A 15,542-nucleotide genomic window follows, 5' to 3' on the forward strand; every position below is an offset into this window, starting at 1 on the left:
TGACAGTTTTTATAAAGCACAAATGACAATTCAAGCATTCTGCTCACATTCCAGTTTTATTTTTAAATTCATGTGCCAGCTTTCCCCCTATGATTCTGCAATCCTTCTAATTTTGCTTTAGTAACAATTTTTCCAGAATGATTATTTTTTTATAATTATATGTTTTCCTCCAGTATTAATATACATATTTGCCTTTTATTTGCTGTAACCTCCTCCCTCCCCCAAAACCTCATTTTTGCTTGGAAATAAGCCTACATTTGCTTGCTACTTTTCCAACTTAAAAACTTGAATTTTGACCAGGTTTGTTTTTCCTTACAATTTTTTCACATACCTCTAATAGTATTTTCATCTATTGTGCATGTAAAATCTCTTACAAGACAGGTCTTGTAAAGTGAATCATTGGCTGCTGATTTTTTTCTGATCACTAGATGTCAGCACAGCACACGTATCTATGACTAATAAACTACAGCTGCAGTTGTCTGGAAATTGTCATCCTATCCAACACTTGGCATTTGTTTAAAAGAAAAACCTAGAAAAATATCACTTAGTCCATATAAAATGTGCCATCAAAGAGCTACAGCATGGCCTCAATACAAAATAGGCACAAGACACACATTCTAATCTCAGCTTTACACTGAGTAGCTCTGTGGTCTCTCTAGTGACTTAATTGCTTGGTCTCATTTTCTCCCCTCTGTAAATCTCTAGAGTATTGTATGGAGTATTGTAATGGAGGTTAATTTCTGAGCTGCCTGAAACACCTGAGAAATGTTGTAAAGCACTAAACTGGGAATTAGAACAGCTGAGTCCTCTCACTGACTTGGCCATTGACCTGCTCCTTGAACTTGATCACAGCATTGCAGCTTTTTGTTTCTCAGTTTCTCCTTCTCCAGTCTGTCTTTATTTACCATATTTGCTTGAATCTAAAAGGAGGTTTCCTCACCCCCACCCCCAACCTCAGTCAGCATGGGGATTAAAAAACCTCATCTTGGATTCATGTACCTGACCAAGGTAGGTGGGAGCTCAGCTCCAATCCCAGGCTGGAGCTGGAGCTGGAGCTAAGGTAGCATCAGCCCCAAGCCAATATGATTCATTTGGCAGGAGACGGGGCTTGCAGCTAGAGGAGTGCTTGCTCCCTCCTCCCCTCCAGTGTGCCCCTCCCACCTTACCTTGTGCTCCTTCAGTCCCACCAGTCCCAGCCCAGCCTGGCTGGGTGCTGTCACAGTGGCAGCCAGGTACTGCCACTTCTCCCTGGCTGGGCTGGGGCTGCCACTGCTGCTGACTGCCCCTCAGCTGGAGCAGAAATGCAGCAGCAGCAGCAGGTAAGGGGGGCAGGCATAGGTGGATAAGTAGAAGGAGTCAGGCACAGGGATGGGGGGATACGTGGCAGGGGGAAGGCTGCAGGTGGAAGCAGGGGATGCAGCCAAGCACAAGCAAGTGGGAAAGGGTCAAGGCAGCAGGCACAGGAATGGAGGGGCAGGTGGCAGAAATGCACATGGCCAGGCACAGGGGGACAGGCAGCAGTGGGGGAGGCACAGGCATGAAGGAACAAGGAGGAGTAGAGGCAGTCTTGCCATACCCATAGGTCAGAAGCCTGAGGGCCAAAAAGGCAGCAACAGGTAGAATGGGCAATGTCAATAAGACCTTGGGCACCTGAAGGAGGGCTGTAAAGGCGTTCATAGATGATGTGGTCAGCTATCTGAGCTTGAGCACCACAGTTGCAGCCAGGGTCATTGGCCCCAAGAGTGCACACCTGCCTCAAACCATACAATGCCCGTTCTGAGATGATTACGAGTAGTCCAGGCCCTGTAGGGCAGCTGACAGCCGGAGGGGTGGAAGCTGGTGCTGGGGATGAAGCTTTTAGCTACGGTTCTTGCGCAGCATATTGCCTGCTCCACTGATGGGAGGTCCATGTTGTGGATCACATGCCATCGGTAGATTCAATGAGTTTATTGGCCTGAGTGGAAAATGGGTTCAGAGACTTCAGGTAGTTCATTTTTTGGCTTGTGGCTCCTAGGCTGGAGTGCAAAGAATGGTCCAGATCTTGGGATTTGAGGCCTAGGGCTAGGGTAGCAGCCTGTCTCCAGATGTATATACTAAAGATTACCTAGTAAAGTGATCAAGCAGGAGACGTATTCAGAGACACAAAAGATGCTTAGGGGCTTTCTCAGCAGTGCTATTTTCAAAATCTACATTCACCTGCCATAGTCCCCAGAGTCACCTAAAGTTCCCAAGAAGCTAAGCTTTCAATATTAAAGTTTGCTAGGTTTCTGCATTTCTGATTCAGGGCATTTGCACAGCAGTGCCTCTGTGCTTAGTAGTTCGGTGTTTACCTCATGTCTAAGCTCTGTTGAGAGAGTGCACTGGAGTGAGACTCTATGGTCTGGTGGTAGGGCCATTCCCCTGGGCTTCAGTCCCTGAGTCAATGCCTATTTAAGTATTTTAACAATGATGTACCATGGGTCGCCGGTGCCTGGGGACCAATGCTTGCATTTGCACCCCGGCTCCGTAGTTCTTATAGCAATACTTAGTCACATCGTGTGATAAGAAGTCTGAAGGGCCTGGCTGGCACTCGGGGGCCATGACTCCCTCCTGCCCCTCCCCCGGTCAATCTGCCACTGCATTTTATCAAATGACTGTTTAATACAAAAAAGTTAGATAAAAAGTCCTTCATTGCTGGAGTAGGAAGTAGAACATAGGCTTCCCTTACCCTCTCTCGCAAAGTGAACTGTTCTCATTCTGGTTTCCTTTCTCTGGCTCAGGAATATTTCACCATTTCAGGGATGTCAAAATCAGCCTGGCCCTGAGACAGAGCCATATCTTGTGGGCTTCTCCTGGGCCAGATCCATGGAGCAGCAGCTTATGTGGTGGGTCCAGGTCCAGTGGTGCAGGTCCATGTTCAGGTGGCAGCATGGATTGAAGAACTGAGCTACAGCGATTGGGGAATCAGACAGCAATGGGGTAAACAAGGGCTGTGTTTGCACAGCCTTCACTTGCCCCCCTGCCACCAGTGATCATGTCCGTCCAGGGACCCCATGTTCCATCACCTGCTGAACTACTGGAGGGCTGCCTGGAATGGCTCTGCAAGCCAGATCTCACTCATGGGCTGTATATGTTTGAAACACAATGGGTGCATCTACACATGGCCATATGGAGCCTTTGTTACTGTGCCATCATTTAGTACCTCCTTTTGGAGGTGTACTGCACCATGCTGGCCATGCATGGTTATTTTTGGCCACTATGTCACCACAGCAACGTGCTATAACAAGGGAGCATGTTGCTGTGGCAACATAGCAGCGGTGTCACTGTTTTTGCCAATGGATACTACAGCACCATAGTGTCTTGTGTAAACATGCCCTATGTGGAACTGCTCTGCCAGAAGGAAGTGAATCCTCTTCTTCGCCTGTACTCCATCTTGCCTAGAGAATCACCCATATAGCTTCTTGATTTAGGCAGTTTCCCAAGAGGTGGGAGATGGGGACTAAGCTTCTCTGCTCATCAGAGGAGTTGACTCATTTTCCATATATACTATGGGAAGCCTAGGCAGCAGTGTGGATTCCACTGTGATGGCAAGGAGCTTAAAATTAGTTGCTATAGTCCTGAGCACTGATACTCAATGGATTTAGCACTTAACTCCCATTTATTTTCAATGGTACTTAGGCACCTGCTATGTGCCACTGAAAGTCTTTTCTAAGATGCTTAATTTAAATTACACAATTACATCACATTCAGACATGCAATACCAGCCTCATGCACTAGACAGCAGAAATATCTCAAAAGTAAAGAAGTATGCTTTAGGGATGTGGTTCTCAACCTTTCTAGACCCAAGATGCCCCTCATTTGGCTTGAGGCACCCCTCCATAACTTTTGTGAATTGAGCAGCAAACATTTAAAAAGCTAATATATTTATTATAGTGCTTACCTCCTAGTAGAGGGGCCACACCGTGAGGGCAGGGCAGTGGCCAGGCATGGAGGAACTTAAGCCTGCATTTATTTCCTCTCACCTCTCTGCACCCTTCAAAAGCTTTCATGACAACCCAGGGTGCTTGGTACCCTGGCTGAGAATCACTGCTTTAGGGTTTCAGTGGCCATAATCTGATCCCAACAATGAAATTTTTTAAAATGCGTTGTTAGACAAAAACTTGTCACAGAACCTGTTCCCAATATTAGGGGACTATGTGGCCTTTATATGTCTAAGTGCAATCTTGTTATACCCTACTTGAGTCCCTGAAGAACTGTTATCATCACGTCTGCTCTTGTATTTTGTCTTCATCTTAGCCATAATGCTAAGGCACAAAAGAGCAGTGAGGAAGAGAAAAAGGACTCATCTACCTGGTGCGTTAAGGATTTTTCTGGGGCTCAGGTGTGATGGAAAAGGATTCCATTTGGATGTCTAATAGATTAAACAAATATCATCTCGTATCCTGTAGCTCCATCTCTATTTATACTTCCAATATTTTAATCCTGAAAATATATTCCATGCTCCTGTGATGTTTGTATTTACTGTATTTTACATTTTCAAGAAGTAACATACTCTTGCCTGACAAAGAAGGATGGACATCCTGAATCTAGGAGGAAGTAAGATGAGGTATGGACTATAAGGATATTCAGAGTAGACAAATTAGGAAACCTAAACTCCCAGACTGTAGGAAAGGCCCAAATCTTGCAGACTCCTTCCAATATGGAGAACGATGTGCTATCCTATGTACACCTACATAGCCTTGCCTATGGGGGGGATATACAACACACTTACAACAGTGGCATTTACATAGGTTTTATATGCTGATGATAATTACACTACTTAGAATATGACAGCACCTTGTCATTGCATGGAAGAACCTGCTGCAACTGGCTAAGATGGTAAACGCATGACACAACCATATTATTTATGGGGTATTTTAGGTGACTTAAGCCACTGGCCCATAATTTTTACAAGCTGTAGCCAAAAACAACCTGGCTCCCATCTGACATGGGTCAGGGAGTTTCAATGGCACATCAGTGGCAGAGAAGGCTTTGCCTGTCCCAGCGCCAGACTATGGCACAGGCCCAGTTTCCAACTAGGGAGGAGCTACACGGGGGCTGAGCAGCTGAAAGAAGTGTCCATACTATTACTGCTTCTCCCACCCTCTGCCTTCTCCCTTGCCTCCCAGCTGCAGTGTAGGCGCAGCTGGAAGCTGCCTGGACCTGGCCAGCTTCCCATCAGGTGGAAGCTGTGTCCATGTTGCAGCCAGGGATGGGGACCTGCAACTGGTTGTCCCAGCACAAATATGGCCACAAAGAAAAACCCTCCAGTTCCTTAGGCCAGAATGTTGCTGACCCCTGACTTATACCATCATGTACTGTTGTATCTCTGCATCCTTATATATGTACATAAGGGAAATTCAAACCCTTGTTCACTAATTAGATGATATATTTTGACCCCAATATAGTTGGCAGTTGGTATTTGAAGAACTGGGTACTAATACAACCTTAAACAGTAACAGACATAAGTGTCTTGCAATGTGCTATGCCAAGGCTTTGAGGGTCTTTTTCATTAAAAATTTAAACATCTCCCCAGTTGCCTTAAAGTAAGATATTCTCTCTCTCATGCTACAACTGCTTAATAACCAAAAAAAGCAAGCATTCTACTGTTCCAGGGCTGGTACAGAAAATATTCATGGTCAAAATGAAACTAAGCCAGACTATCAGCAAAGGGCTCAGTGGAGAGAGCCAGACTTGCAAGCAATAAATCTGAGTGATTTTTAAAGAAATAACATCTGCCCAGTTTGGCCAAGGACAAGTAATCAAGTATTTTGCCTCACTTGAGGGTTAAAATCCTCCATAAGTTGAGTCACGGCTTTGCAAAATGGAAGACAGCTGTTTCACAGACAATGGGAGATGATCCAGATGACTTGCATTAGTACTCTTATAAATCATACAGTTAGAATCACATCTTAAAAACAAAACACTTTGTGTTGCAGTTTGCCAAAAGAAAACCCAGACTTCTAATAAAAAAGCAGACTTGCTTATTTCCCACAGTAGGTATAAGTGTTCATAGAACCAAGAAGACACTGATCAAAGATAGTCTGAAACATTATCAAACTGCTTTTAAGAATTTCCTCAACCAGCAAATCAAGCTTCACATTTTCAACAAATGCAATAACAACCCCAGCACTTAAGATTAAGCTATGACTAATAAACACTCTTTTGTCTAGCCAACATCACAAAGGGATATTGACTCTCCTTTGTAACAGCTCTTGAAATCCAGCTGCTTGATTCTTCATGTCTCTGCAGACTATTAACATTCAGGGATCACACACAAGCTTGCTTACCATTTTCATTATGCAGGAAGAAGAAAAGACAAGCTAGAAAGAACACTACTCCGTAGAATGAAAGAGAATAAAAGTATTATTTGGTCAGTAATCCACATCATTACTGCTATTCAGGGAAGTAAATGCTTTAATCAACAGTTTCCATAGTGTCTTCTACTTTCTTTCTCTCAACTCAGAAAGAGATTTTCCTGAACAGAGAACAAACATGGATTAAAGATCTAGAAATATATATTTCACATCAACTACGTGTTTTCCTTTAGTCATATTAAGAAACGTAGTAATACTTTCCAGGGATTCTCCTCCTTCAGTCCACTGGAGTTTGTGAGATTATCAACCCCAATTCATTTCCAGACTCACTTATGATCTGAGCCACTGTCAATCGAAACCAGCAAACTCCAGAAGATAAAGATCATTGTCATCAATGAGATAATATGGATGGCAGCAATTTAGAAACCTTTTTTACATTATTGGAGAAAATTCCTTCCTGACCCTCACAGAACCGGTACAAATCCTGAGGCATGAGATAACGTATCATCACTGTGCTCATAAGTGTGAGCTATTGTCTGTAATTGCAGACTGTCCTTCATTACACTGCAAAACTGTTTGAAAGTCACTTTTGGAGAGTAAATTATCATTTGACCCCAAACACCATTCTTGGGAGCTCCCATATTTTGCCAATTCCCTTTTGCACAGCATCAGAAGCATGTGACAACTGCTATTGAAACTATACCCAAATATTCTCTTTTCACATGCTCAAACAAGTTAAATTTTTCTCCCATTAAGTTCTCTGTTTTAATGCGAAGAAATAGCTCTTTTACAGCTCTTGTAGCTGTTCCCCTACAGAAAAAACAAAAGGTACCCTAAACTCCTTCTTAGGTAATTAAAAGAATATTTGAAGTAGCTTGTTTTCTCATTACTCAAAACCCAAATGGGCAAACGTGCTAAGAAGAAAAGGAACTGCAGTAGAAATTAATTCTTACTATTGAGTATATGCATAAAGACTGCTAAGACAGCTCAAGGCACTTGTCCTATAAATAGTGCCCTATTGTCAGTGTATAAAAAGATGAAGCATTTCTCATAGCACACAAGCATGTCCAATTAAGAGTTAAGCCCTGCCAGTGCTAAAAATGAAAGGCTGCATCAACTCATAATCTAGTCTTGGGTAGGCATACCACTGGAAAGAGTTCAGTACGTCAGTTAGAGTCTGAACTGCTTTCACTCACTGACATAAAGCAGCAAGTCATTTTTCTGTCTCAGCAATGGAAGGAGTTATTATAAGACACTGGGTGGAAACACCTGTCCGTTATCAGGAGCAGTTTGCTGACCAAGAGCTGGACGCATATAAGCTGGAGCACTCTTTGTATGCTTTGCCTGGCCCATCCATATCCTCCGTGAGAATCAACAAGCATGTAATTGCAGCAGAGAAAAGCAGCACTGGGGGAAATGAGCAAAGCTTTCAGGTCCTACTGGATGTTGTGCAATTCCGCCCTGAAGATATCATCATTCAGACTTTCGAAGGCTGGCTCCTGATCAAAGCTCAGCATGGACGCAGGATGGACGAACATGGTTTCATATCCAGAAGCTTTACTAGGCAATACAAACTGCCAAATGGAACCGAAACAAAAGATTTGTCTGCTGTCTTCTGTCATGATGGCATTTTGGTTGTTGAAATGAAGAATGCTTCAGGAATGAATTAATGTTTTGTTAATAATCTTCTTCCTCGTGTAACTGTGTAATGCTGTGCAATATAGTCAAACACTTGGAGTTGTTGGTTTTATTTCAATACAGATAAGAACTAACCTCTGCACATATTTTTTGCTTTGTTGAATTCTTGTTTGATGTGAAATGTAAGATAATCTGCCTCCAGCCATGTATGTGCTAGATGGCTATACTTATTATACAGCAGAAAATACAAAGCAGCTGCAGAAAGTGAAAACTATCTTGGATACTGCTATATGATAAGATATGGAGTACATACAAAGCATGAATAAAGTGTTGATAAAGAAAGGTTTCATTTGTAATATATATTGACGAGGTGAATAGTTAAAGAACAACAGACAGCCCGGGAGTTCTGTGAAAATTTGATTTGCATACTAGAAAAATGGCATGTTTGTATTGATTAATATTTAATGTTGAACTCAACATATGTGAGAAGTCTACAACCCACTAGAAAAAATCTAGTTTTCAAAAGTGTTTTTAATATTCACTTGAAAGTATTCTTTTTCAAAGAAAGGGTGTTATACTTAGCAAAATGACATAAACAAGAATAGTTTTTTTGGAAATTCAGTATTTAGAAACATACTACATCTTGTTAATGTCAAGTCAAAATAACTTGATGCAAAACTTTCAAATCCATTTTTTTTCTAATTTGTAGTGGATTTTTGTTTAAAAGTGCCTTCACTGTCTCAGAGCAGAAGGAAAATACTGCTTAATAATAAACTCTCAGAAGGACAACATTCATTCTTGTGTGGTGCCACTGATTTAAAGTTATTGCTATGGAAGGATAGGATGAATTTGGCCCTACCCTAAATATAACAAGACTCACGTATTTCTTTTGCATTAGAATTTGGGAGCCCAATCCTGCTGTTCTCAGAGAACAGGTGCTTCTTCTAACATTCAAGTCTACTGGCTTTACAGCAGAAGAAGGATCCACATGTATGTGTCTAATTGCATAACTGGGGTCCCTTTTAAAGAACAAAGGGCTGTTTTCTGTTCCCAGTTACACTTGAAAAATCTAACTCATTTCAATGGAGTTGGACAGCTGTCAGAAATCTATCCACTGTACCTAACATCTGGTCTTCAATATTTTAGAAAAGTTTGCTACAAAGGGTACTGTAAATATGCCAGCATTCTAGAGAAACTACAGCTGCAAGTGGAACTGCCTCCTGTTATGCATACTTAAGATAAGTATGACTGCTGGGCTATGAATAGTAAAGGAATGCAGTGAGGAAAGTGCCAAGCTAAATGCAGATACTTTATGATGGGCATCTGCTGCTTGGACAAATTAAAAACATTTTCATATGCAATCAAAGATAAATACAATTCTCAGTAATGAATTCAACAGACACAAATAACGAGATTAACATAAATGTTTCTCCCACAAGGTGAAGGAACAAGACTGCTCTAGTAACTTGAGTCTAGTTTATAATGAAAGCACTATGTGTGGGTGTGGACACCTATGCATGCTATGGAAATGTTTACATTGGTGAACAATGATGGTAAGGACACTTTAAAGCAACAAGTTGTACAAAGAAAATAGGCCAAATCCTGTGTTTCTTTTTCAGTTCAACAGCAATTTGATTTGCATGAGGAATACAGGCTCAGATCCTCCTCCTCCAGCTTGCTGCACACTAAATTGCAGGATCTGGATTTACATGTTGTGTTTTCTGACTAGTGAACACTTAGCTTCCTTATTGTCAAAAGCCAAAGACAACAGATGCAAGAGAAATACCACAGTGTTTCCCTGCAGCCTTCTCCTCTTCCCACAGTTGCCTCTATTTATAGACTGGAAGGAATCAGAAAGCTTCAGCTACAAAATTTAGGCGTGTATCCAGATTCCAAGCATTTCAAAGTCCAGGAATCTTCAGATGCAAAGATTTAGTTTGAGCCCATGATACAGATTAGGACCATTTGCAAAGTTTAGATATAAATCAGGGCTTATATTTCAAATACAAAGTTTGCAACACTTAAGCAAGTTAGGATCTGGGCTTTCTATACCACTTGGCTTTAGAAGTATTCCAATGTTTCAGGATCATCTACAGAAGTAACCGTCTGTACTGCTTCTCAACCTTTGATTCATTCTCTGTCTTCTCTTTTACTTTGCACAGAATCAGAATGGTTAATACATTAAATCAGAGTTGGCCAACTTCTAAGCAGGTGGGGCCACACCAGCATGGACAATATGTTCCCCAGGCTGTACACTGCCTGAATTAACCCTCCCCACAACACTATGGGCCCCCACACATATGCACACACTGTCTCTTCTGCCCCTCCTGAATTTGTCTTGCAGAAGAACAGAATTAGCTGCAATTGTTACCCCCACAGAGGTGCTGAGTATGTGGGGGCCCAAGGGCCCTGTCCTCCCTCAGGAAGAGGGCTGTCACTGAAATGAGTAAAACTTTCCACATGCCCATCACCTTAGCCCCTCCTCCTCCCCCAAGAAGCATATAAATTGCCCCCCTTGCACCCATATCTGTTGTTCTCTAAAAATAAAATGAGCATAAAATTAATGGTGGCACAAGTCAGGAGTAAGTGTACTGAAGTCACTATAGTTACACTAGTATAAGATCAGCTTGTCAAGCAAATGTTATACTGTGCTGGAAATCATGTTAAAGGAGTCACTACACCCCTGCATAGTGTTCCAGTAAGCAGGGGACCATTGCCAATAAAAAAAAAACTACTTTGCCTTACAATCACATATGGCTCTGCTCCTTTCTTCACCATAAAGTACCAATATGTTATCATTCTGACCTCAAAACATACAGTGGGCACCAGGGTATTAAACATGAAGTCAAAGGGATTGGTCAGTATTTTCTAACACGTTGACTCCCTAGCTCAGCCACCCTGTGTCAAGTGCTATCACTTACTGTAATACCACTACTTTTTTTTGTAGAATCCCAGTTCCATGAGTGAGAGAATTATTTGAGAATCTTGGTGTTGCAGGCACTTCAGTGCCTGCTCCTAAAGGACAGGTGTGGGTTGCTGGGGCAACCACTGAGGTCAGCTGACCAGAAGGGGGCAGGGCCTGGCCTATCTAAATAGCCTAGGCTGAGGCCAAGCAGTCAGTTCCCCTCTGGCAGTGAGTAGAGCATGAGAAGCCTGATGACCTGAGTAGCTTAGCAGGAGACTACCAGGCAGAGGATCCCTGGCCGGGATGGTAATGTTGATGAGCCTGAGGGCTTAGGGTTAGAGTTTGGCCAGGAGGCCTAAGTTTGTGTTGCAGCCGATTGGCTTATGGGTTTTGTTTATTGTTACACTGGAGGACCGGAAGAGGCTGTAGGGGTTGGAGGAGGCCTCAGGGGAGCTCCCCAGTAGCATGGGGGTTCCTGGCACCAGAGAGGGTGCTGCATTTTGGGGTTTGCATAGACCCCAGCCCCAGTGAGGCAGTGTCGAGTGGGGCGAGGAGCCCAATGCAGGTGAGTGACCCAGGAAGGCAGGTCTGGGGGCCATGCACGACTATGGCCACCTGAGCCCCAAGCGCGGGGAGCGTGAGGCACATAGGCCCCAGTGCGGGCAGGAATCGCGTGAGCGAGGCCCCAGGGAGGGCGCTCGGCAGCGGATCGGGGTGAGCCCCAGGGAGGGCGCTCGGCAGCGGATCGGGGTGAGCCCCAGGGAGGGCGCACAGAGGCCCCAGTGCGGGCGCGAGGGCATACTGAGAAGCCCCAGAAGGGGGTGAGCATGTGGGTAGAAGCCTGGAGAGGGTGCACAGGAATAAGAAGGCCCGAGGGAGGGCGAGCGTGCGGGTAGAGGCCTGGAGAGGGTGAGCATATGGGGAGAGGCCTCGGAGAGAGCCGCTAAGGAAAGGTCATAGACACAACAACATCCGGGACAACTGAGAGGCTTGGGGCATGGTATTAGGGGTGGTAGGAGCCACGCGTAGCCCTGTGGTGGGAGTGCACTGAATCATCAGGAGACGGGGTACTGGCGGGAGTATGCAAAAGGGTACCGTGCAAGAGGGTAAAAGGCAGCCTCCCTTTTATAATATCTCCCAGCAAGTTGTGGTGGGCGAGATAACAAGGGTGCGTAGAACCCACTTGACATGGTAGGGGGCGCCAGGAGAGATCATGGCTGCTCCTGGGCCCCCGCCCTGTGACACTTGGCTTTCCTTTAAAAATAAAAGAATCTAGATTAAACTAATTCAGGAACAATGGTATTATTCCGGAAGCGGGCATTACATACCGGAGTTATAAAATAGCTTGTGTGTAAGCAAGTCCTGCAATCTAGACAATACTGTACTATAAAATAAGATACGGAATCTGAGAAGGGCAACAAGGTTTGCCTTTGAAAGAGGGCCTAATACTCCACTTGCTAAGCCCATATAAATCACTGGAATTATACTACCCTAAAAAGAGATGCGATTAGAGAGCTGTACAATATACTAGTGAGAGGAACCCTTTATGATCTAGATATTGGCTTCCAGCTCTATGAACCACTGTCTGATATTATCGCTCAATGTGCCGATTCTATCGGCCCCATCTGGGTATTTTTAAAGAATTCAGCTTTCAATTAAGTGCTGTGCTGTTTGTTGGATACTGCATTCACACAGGAGGCTGTCCAAGATGTTCATGTTGTTATTTTGAAGTGTCTATATCCAGATCTCAGTTTCATCAGCTTGATGCACACTTCTTGTCAAGGTCATGCCCAGTGGGGGGACTCATTTGGTATTGGTATAAAACACTGTAGGAATAAGTCTGGACCTTCCCAGCAGTAAGCCCACCCTGTTGCTACCCACAGGTTTGGTTTAGCATCCCCAACTTTTTCCAGGAACTGATGGGCGTCATGTATAAATGGTTTATTACTTTTGAAGCCTCTTAAGCTTCCATCTATTCATGTGTTCAGTTAACTGTTGATGAAGCAGGTAATTTTCATCATCTCTTGCAAGTAATGACATTAGGGTCTGCCTTCTAGTATCTCTTGGGATAATGCCTGAGAGTACAAGGAGTACATCTGTGGTGTGTGTAAATTTTGCAGACTAAGTCTAAATGCACTGTAAAGTGCAGTGTTGAACTTCTAGTGTGACAGCTTCTGGACCACACAGGAGCACAATATTCTGCTGGGGCATCTACTATTGCAAGCCTGGGGGTTCTGAGCCTTTTAAAGCTGGCACTCCATGTTAAGATGGGTAGCTGCCTTGTGCTGTCTAAACATGCACAGACTGTACTGCTGACCTTCTGAAAGTAATGTTTATAGGTGAGGGAATACTCTAATGCAACTCCTAGGTAGATTTGGGGTATGTTCATGTGGAAGGATGTGGTTGCCTTCTCTTCTACATGCCCTTGGCTCAAAAAATTGTCCAGGTGGAAGAGTGATGATACTGATATCTTGATGCTCACCTTTTAGTGCCACTTGTAGAGATAGTCAGTGATGAGTTCCATGTCAGTACATTAATTACACTAAAGAACAGGGGTATAACGGGAGGCAATTGTAGCATACAGGAGCCTCTGTTCCTAAGCAACTGTCCTCAGCCAGTTCTCTCTAACCAATGTGATTACTTTTGTACAAGCCTCTTAGGCTAGGGACAGACATTCAAAAAGGCCAAAGCCTGAATTGATTCAGTCTTTCCAAGTTAGTCTAACCTGTCCAGCTTGAACCAATTTGCAAGTGAATGGACATTCATGCCTGCAGTGGCTCAGGCCAGGAGCTGGGGGGTGCTTGAGCAGCCCTCAGCTGCAGGGAAGCTGGTGGGGGGAGGCGGAGAGGGAGCATAGCCATCCCCAGAAGTAGCTTGGAGTGAACTAGCCAGGGAGAGGGTTTAATTCCCTCACCCTGTCTCACCGGCATGGACCCAGTCCACAGTCGACCGCGCGCTTCCCCCCTCACTGCTGCAGCAGTGGGGCCAGAGCATGAACAAATACCAGCCAGCATGACCCCTGAGGCAGAGGGGGCAGGAAGGGGGGGGGGGGTGTCACAGGGCGGGGACCCAGGAGCAGCCGTGATCTCTCCTGGTACCCCTACCATGCCAAGTTGTCAATCAAGTACCCTCGTTCTTGCCTGCCACGACTTTGATGGTCTAAGTATTCTAAGGGAGGTTGCCTTTATCTGTCCCCTTGGACATGGTGCTCTTACTTTTCCTGGTCCCTGCTCTATATGAATAGATTTTGGTGCACCCAGCCCCAGGGGCCCTGCATGGCTCCTACCATCCCTAATACCACACCCCAAGCCTCTCAGGTGTCCTGGATGTTGTCAAGTCCAATCACTATGGCCCACACCCTTGCAGACATCCTCCAGGCCCGCCTCAGCTCGCTTGCCCTCTCCAGGGCTTCTCTGTACATTTGTCCGCCCGCACTGAGGCCTGTCTCGCCTCGCGATTCCCCGCCCGCACTGGGGCATGTCTCAATAGGGCTCAGGCGGCCTCGGCCTTACCTGGCCCTCGGACCCCCTTTCCAGGTCCTATGCCCCACTAGGGCTTCCCACAATTGGGACTCAGGCGGCCTCGGCCTTACCTGGCCCTCGGACCCCCTTTCCAGGTCCTATGCCCCACTAGGGCTTCCCACAATTGGGACTCAGGCGGCCTCGGCCTTACCTGGCCCTCGGACCCCCTTTCCAGGTCCTATGCCCCACTAGGGCTTCCCACAATTGGGGCTCAGGCAGCCTCGGCCTTACCTGGCTTGGGGCTTCTTGCCTGCGCCCACACTGGTCTCCTCCCAATGCCGCCCACACTGGGGCCAGGGCCAGGACACCCCAAAACGCAGCGCCCTTTCCAGTGCCAGGAACTCCCCCCTCCACTACTGGGGAGCTCCCATGAGGCCTCCTCCAACCCCTACAGCCTTGCCCGGTCCTCCAATGTAACAACAACAAAACAATATCATAAGCCAACCGGCTATAACTCAAGAACTAAGCCAGCTGGCTAACCAAACCCTAAACCATCAGATAGTTTCTCCTCCCAAAATCCCTACCAGGACTTCCTTCACCCGGTCTCCTCCCAACGGAAGCTGTTTAGGCCATCGGGCTTCTCTCCTCCGCCCGCTTCCACAGAGCTCCTACTTCCTCAGCAGCCAGAGGGGGAACTGACCTTCCAGCCTCAGCCTGGCTGTTTATAAAGGCCAAGCCCTGCCCTCTTCCAGTCAGCTGACCAGACTTGTTGCCCCAGCAACCCACACCTGTGCTGCCCTGGTGACTGGCAGCTGAGCCCATATTACTGTTGTCAGTAGCAGGCACCTTAGTGCCCTGCTACAGGGGGTTATTTCCTCTCTATCCATACTGCCCCTGAGGGACCGCAGTGGGGCATGCATGCCACAACCACCACCGATGCTTGAGCGTTCCCTGTGCAGGACTAGTGGCAGAATAAGCCCCCTCCTTCCGCCTCGCCTAAGGGACAACAGCTGACCAACCTCAGGCTGCACCCACCCTTGCTGCTGGAGTGGCAAGGGGGCAGGGCCCTGACCGGGCAGCAGCCCCTGTCCTGGTGTCCAGGGAGCGTGTGCATCTTTCTGGCAGGGGGGCCATGAGCAGAGGTCAGAGCAGCCATGGACTGCAGTAAGCAGCAGCACCAGATCTCAGAGGGGGCCACAGCCC

The 15,542-nt window shown here is 45.7% G+C and overlaps 1 protein-coding gene across 1 annotated transcript; it reads left to right on the forward strand.

Moving 5' to 3' along the window:
• Positions 1-7,333: 7,333 nt before the first annotated feature.
• HSPB3 (heat shock protein family B (small) member 3) lies at positions 7,334-8,072 on the forward strand. The gene has a single exon (XM_019532496.1). It carries the CDS (start codon positions 7,568-7,570, stop codon positions 8,003-8,005), a length of 438 nt encoding a protein of 145 aa, XP_019388041.1. The 5' UTR covers positions 7,334-7,567; the 3' UTR covers positions 8,006-8,072.
• The last annotated feature ends 7,470 nt before the right edge of the window (positions 8,073-15,542 follow it).

Source organism: Crocodylus porosus, unplaced genomic scaffold (genome assembly GCF_001723895.1).
Source record: "Crocodylus porosus isolate Cpor-Errol unplaced genomic scaffold, CroPor_comp1, whole genome shotgun sequence".
Classification (NCBI taxonomy): domain Eukaryota; kingdom Metazoa; phylum Chordata; order Crocodylia; family Crocodylidae; genus Crocodylus; species Crocodylus porosus.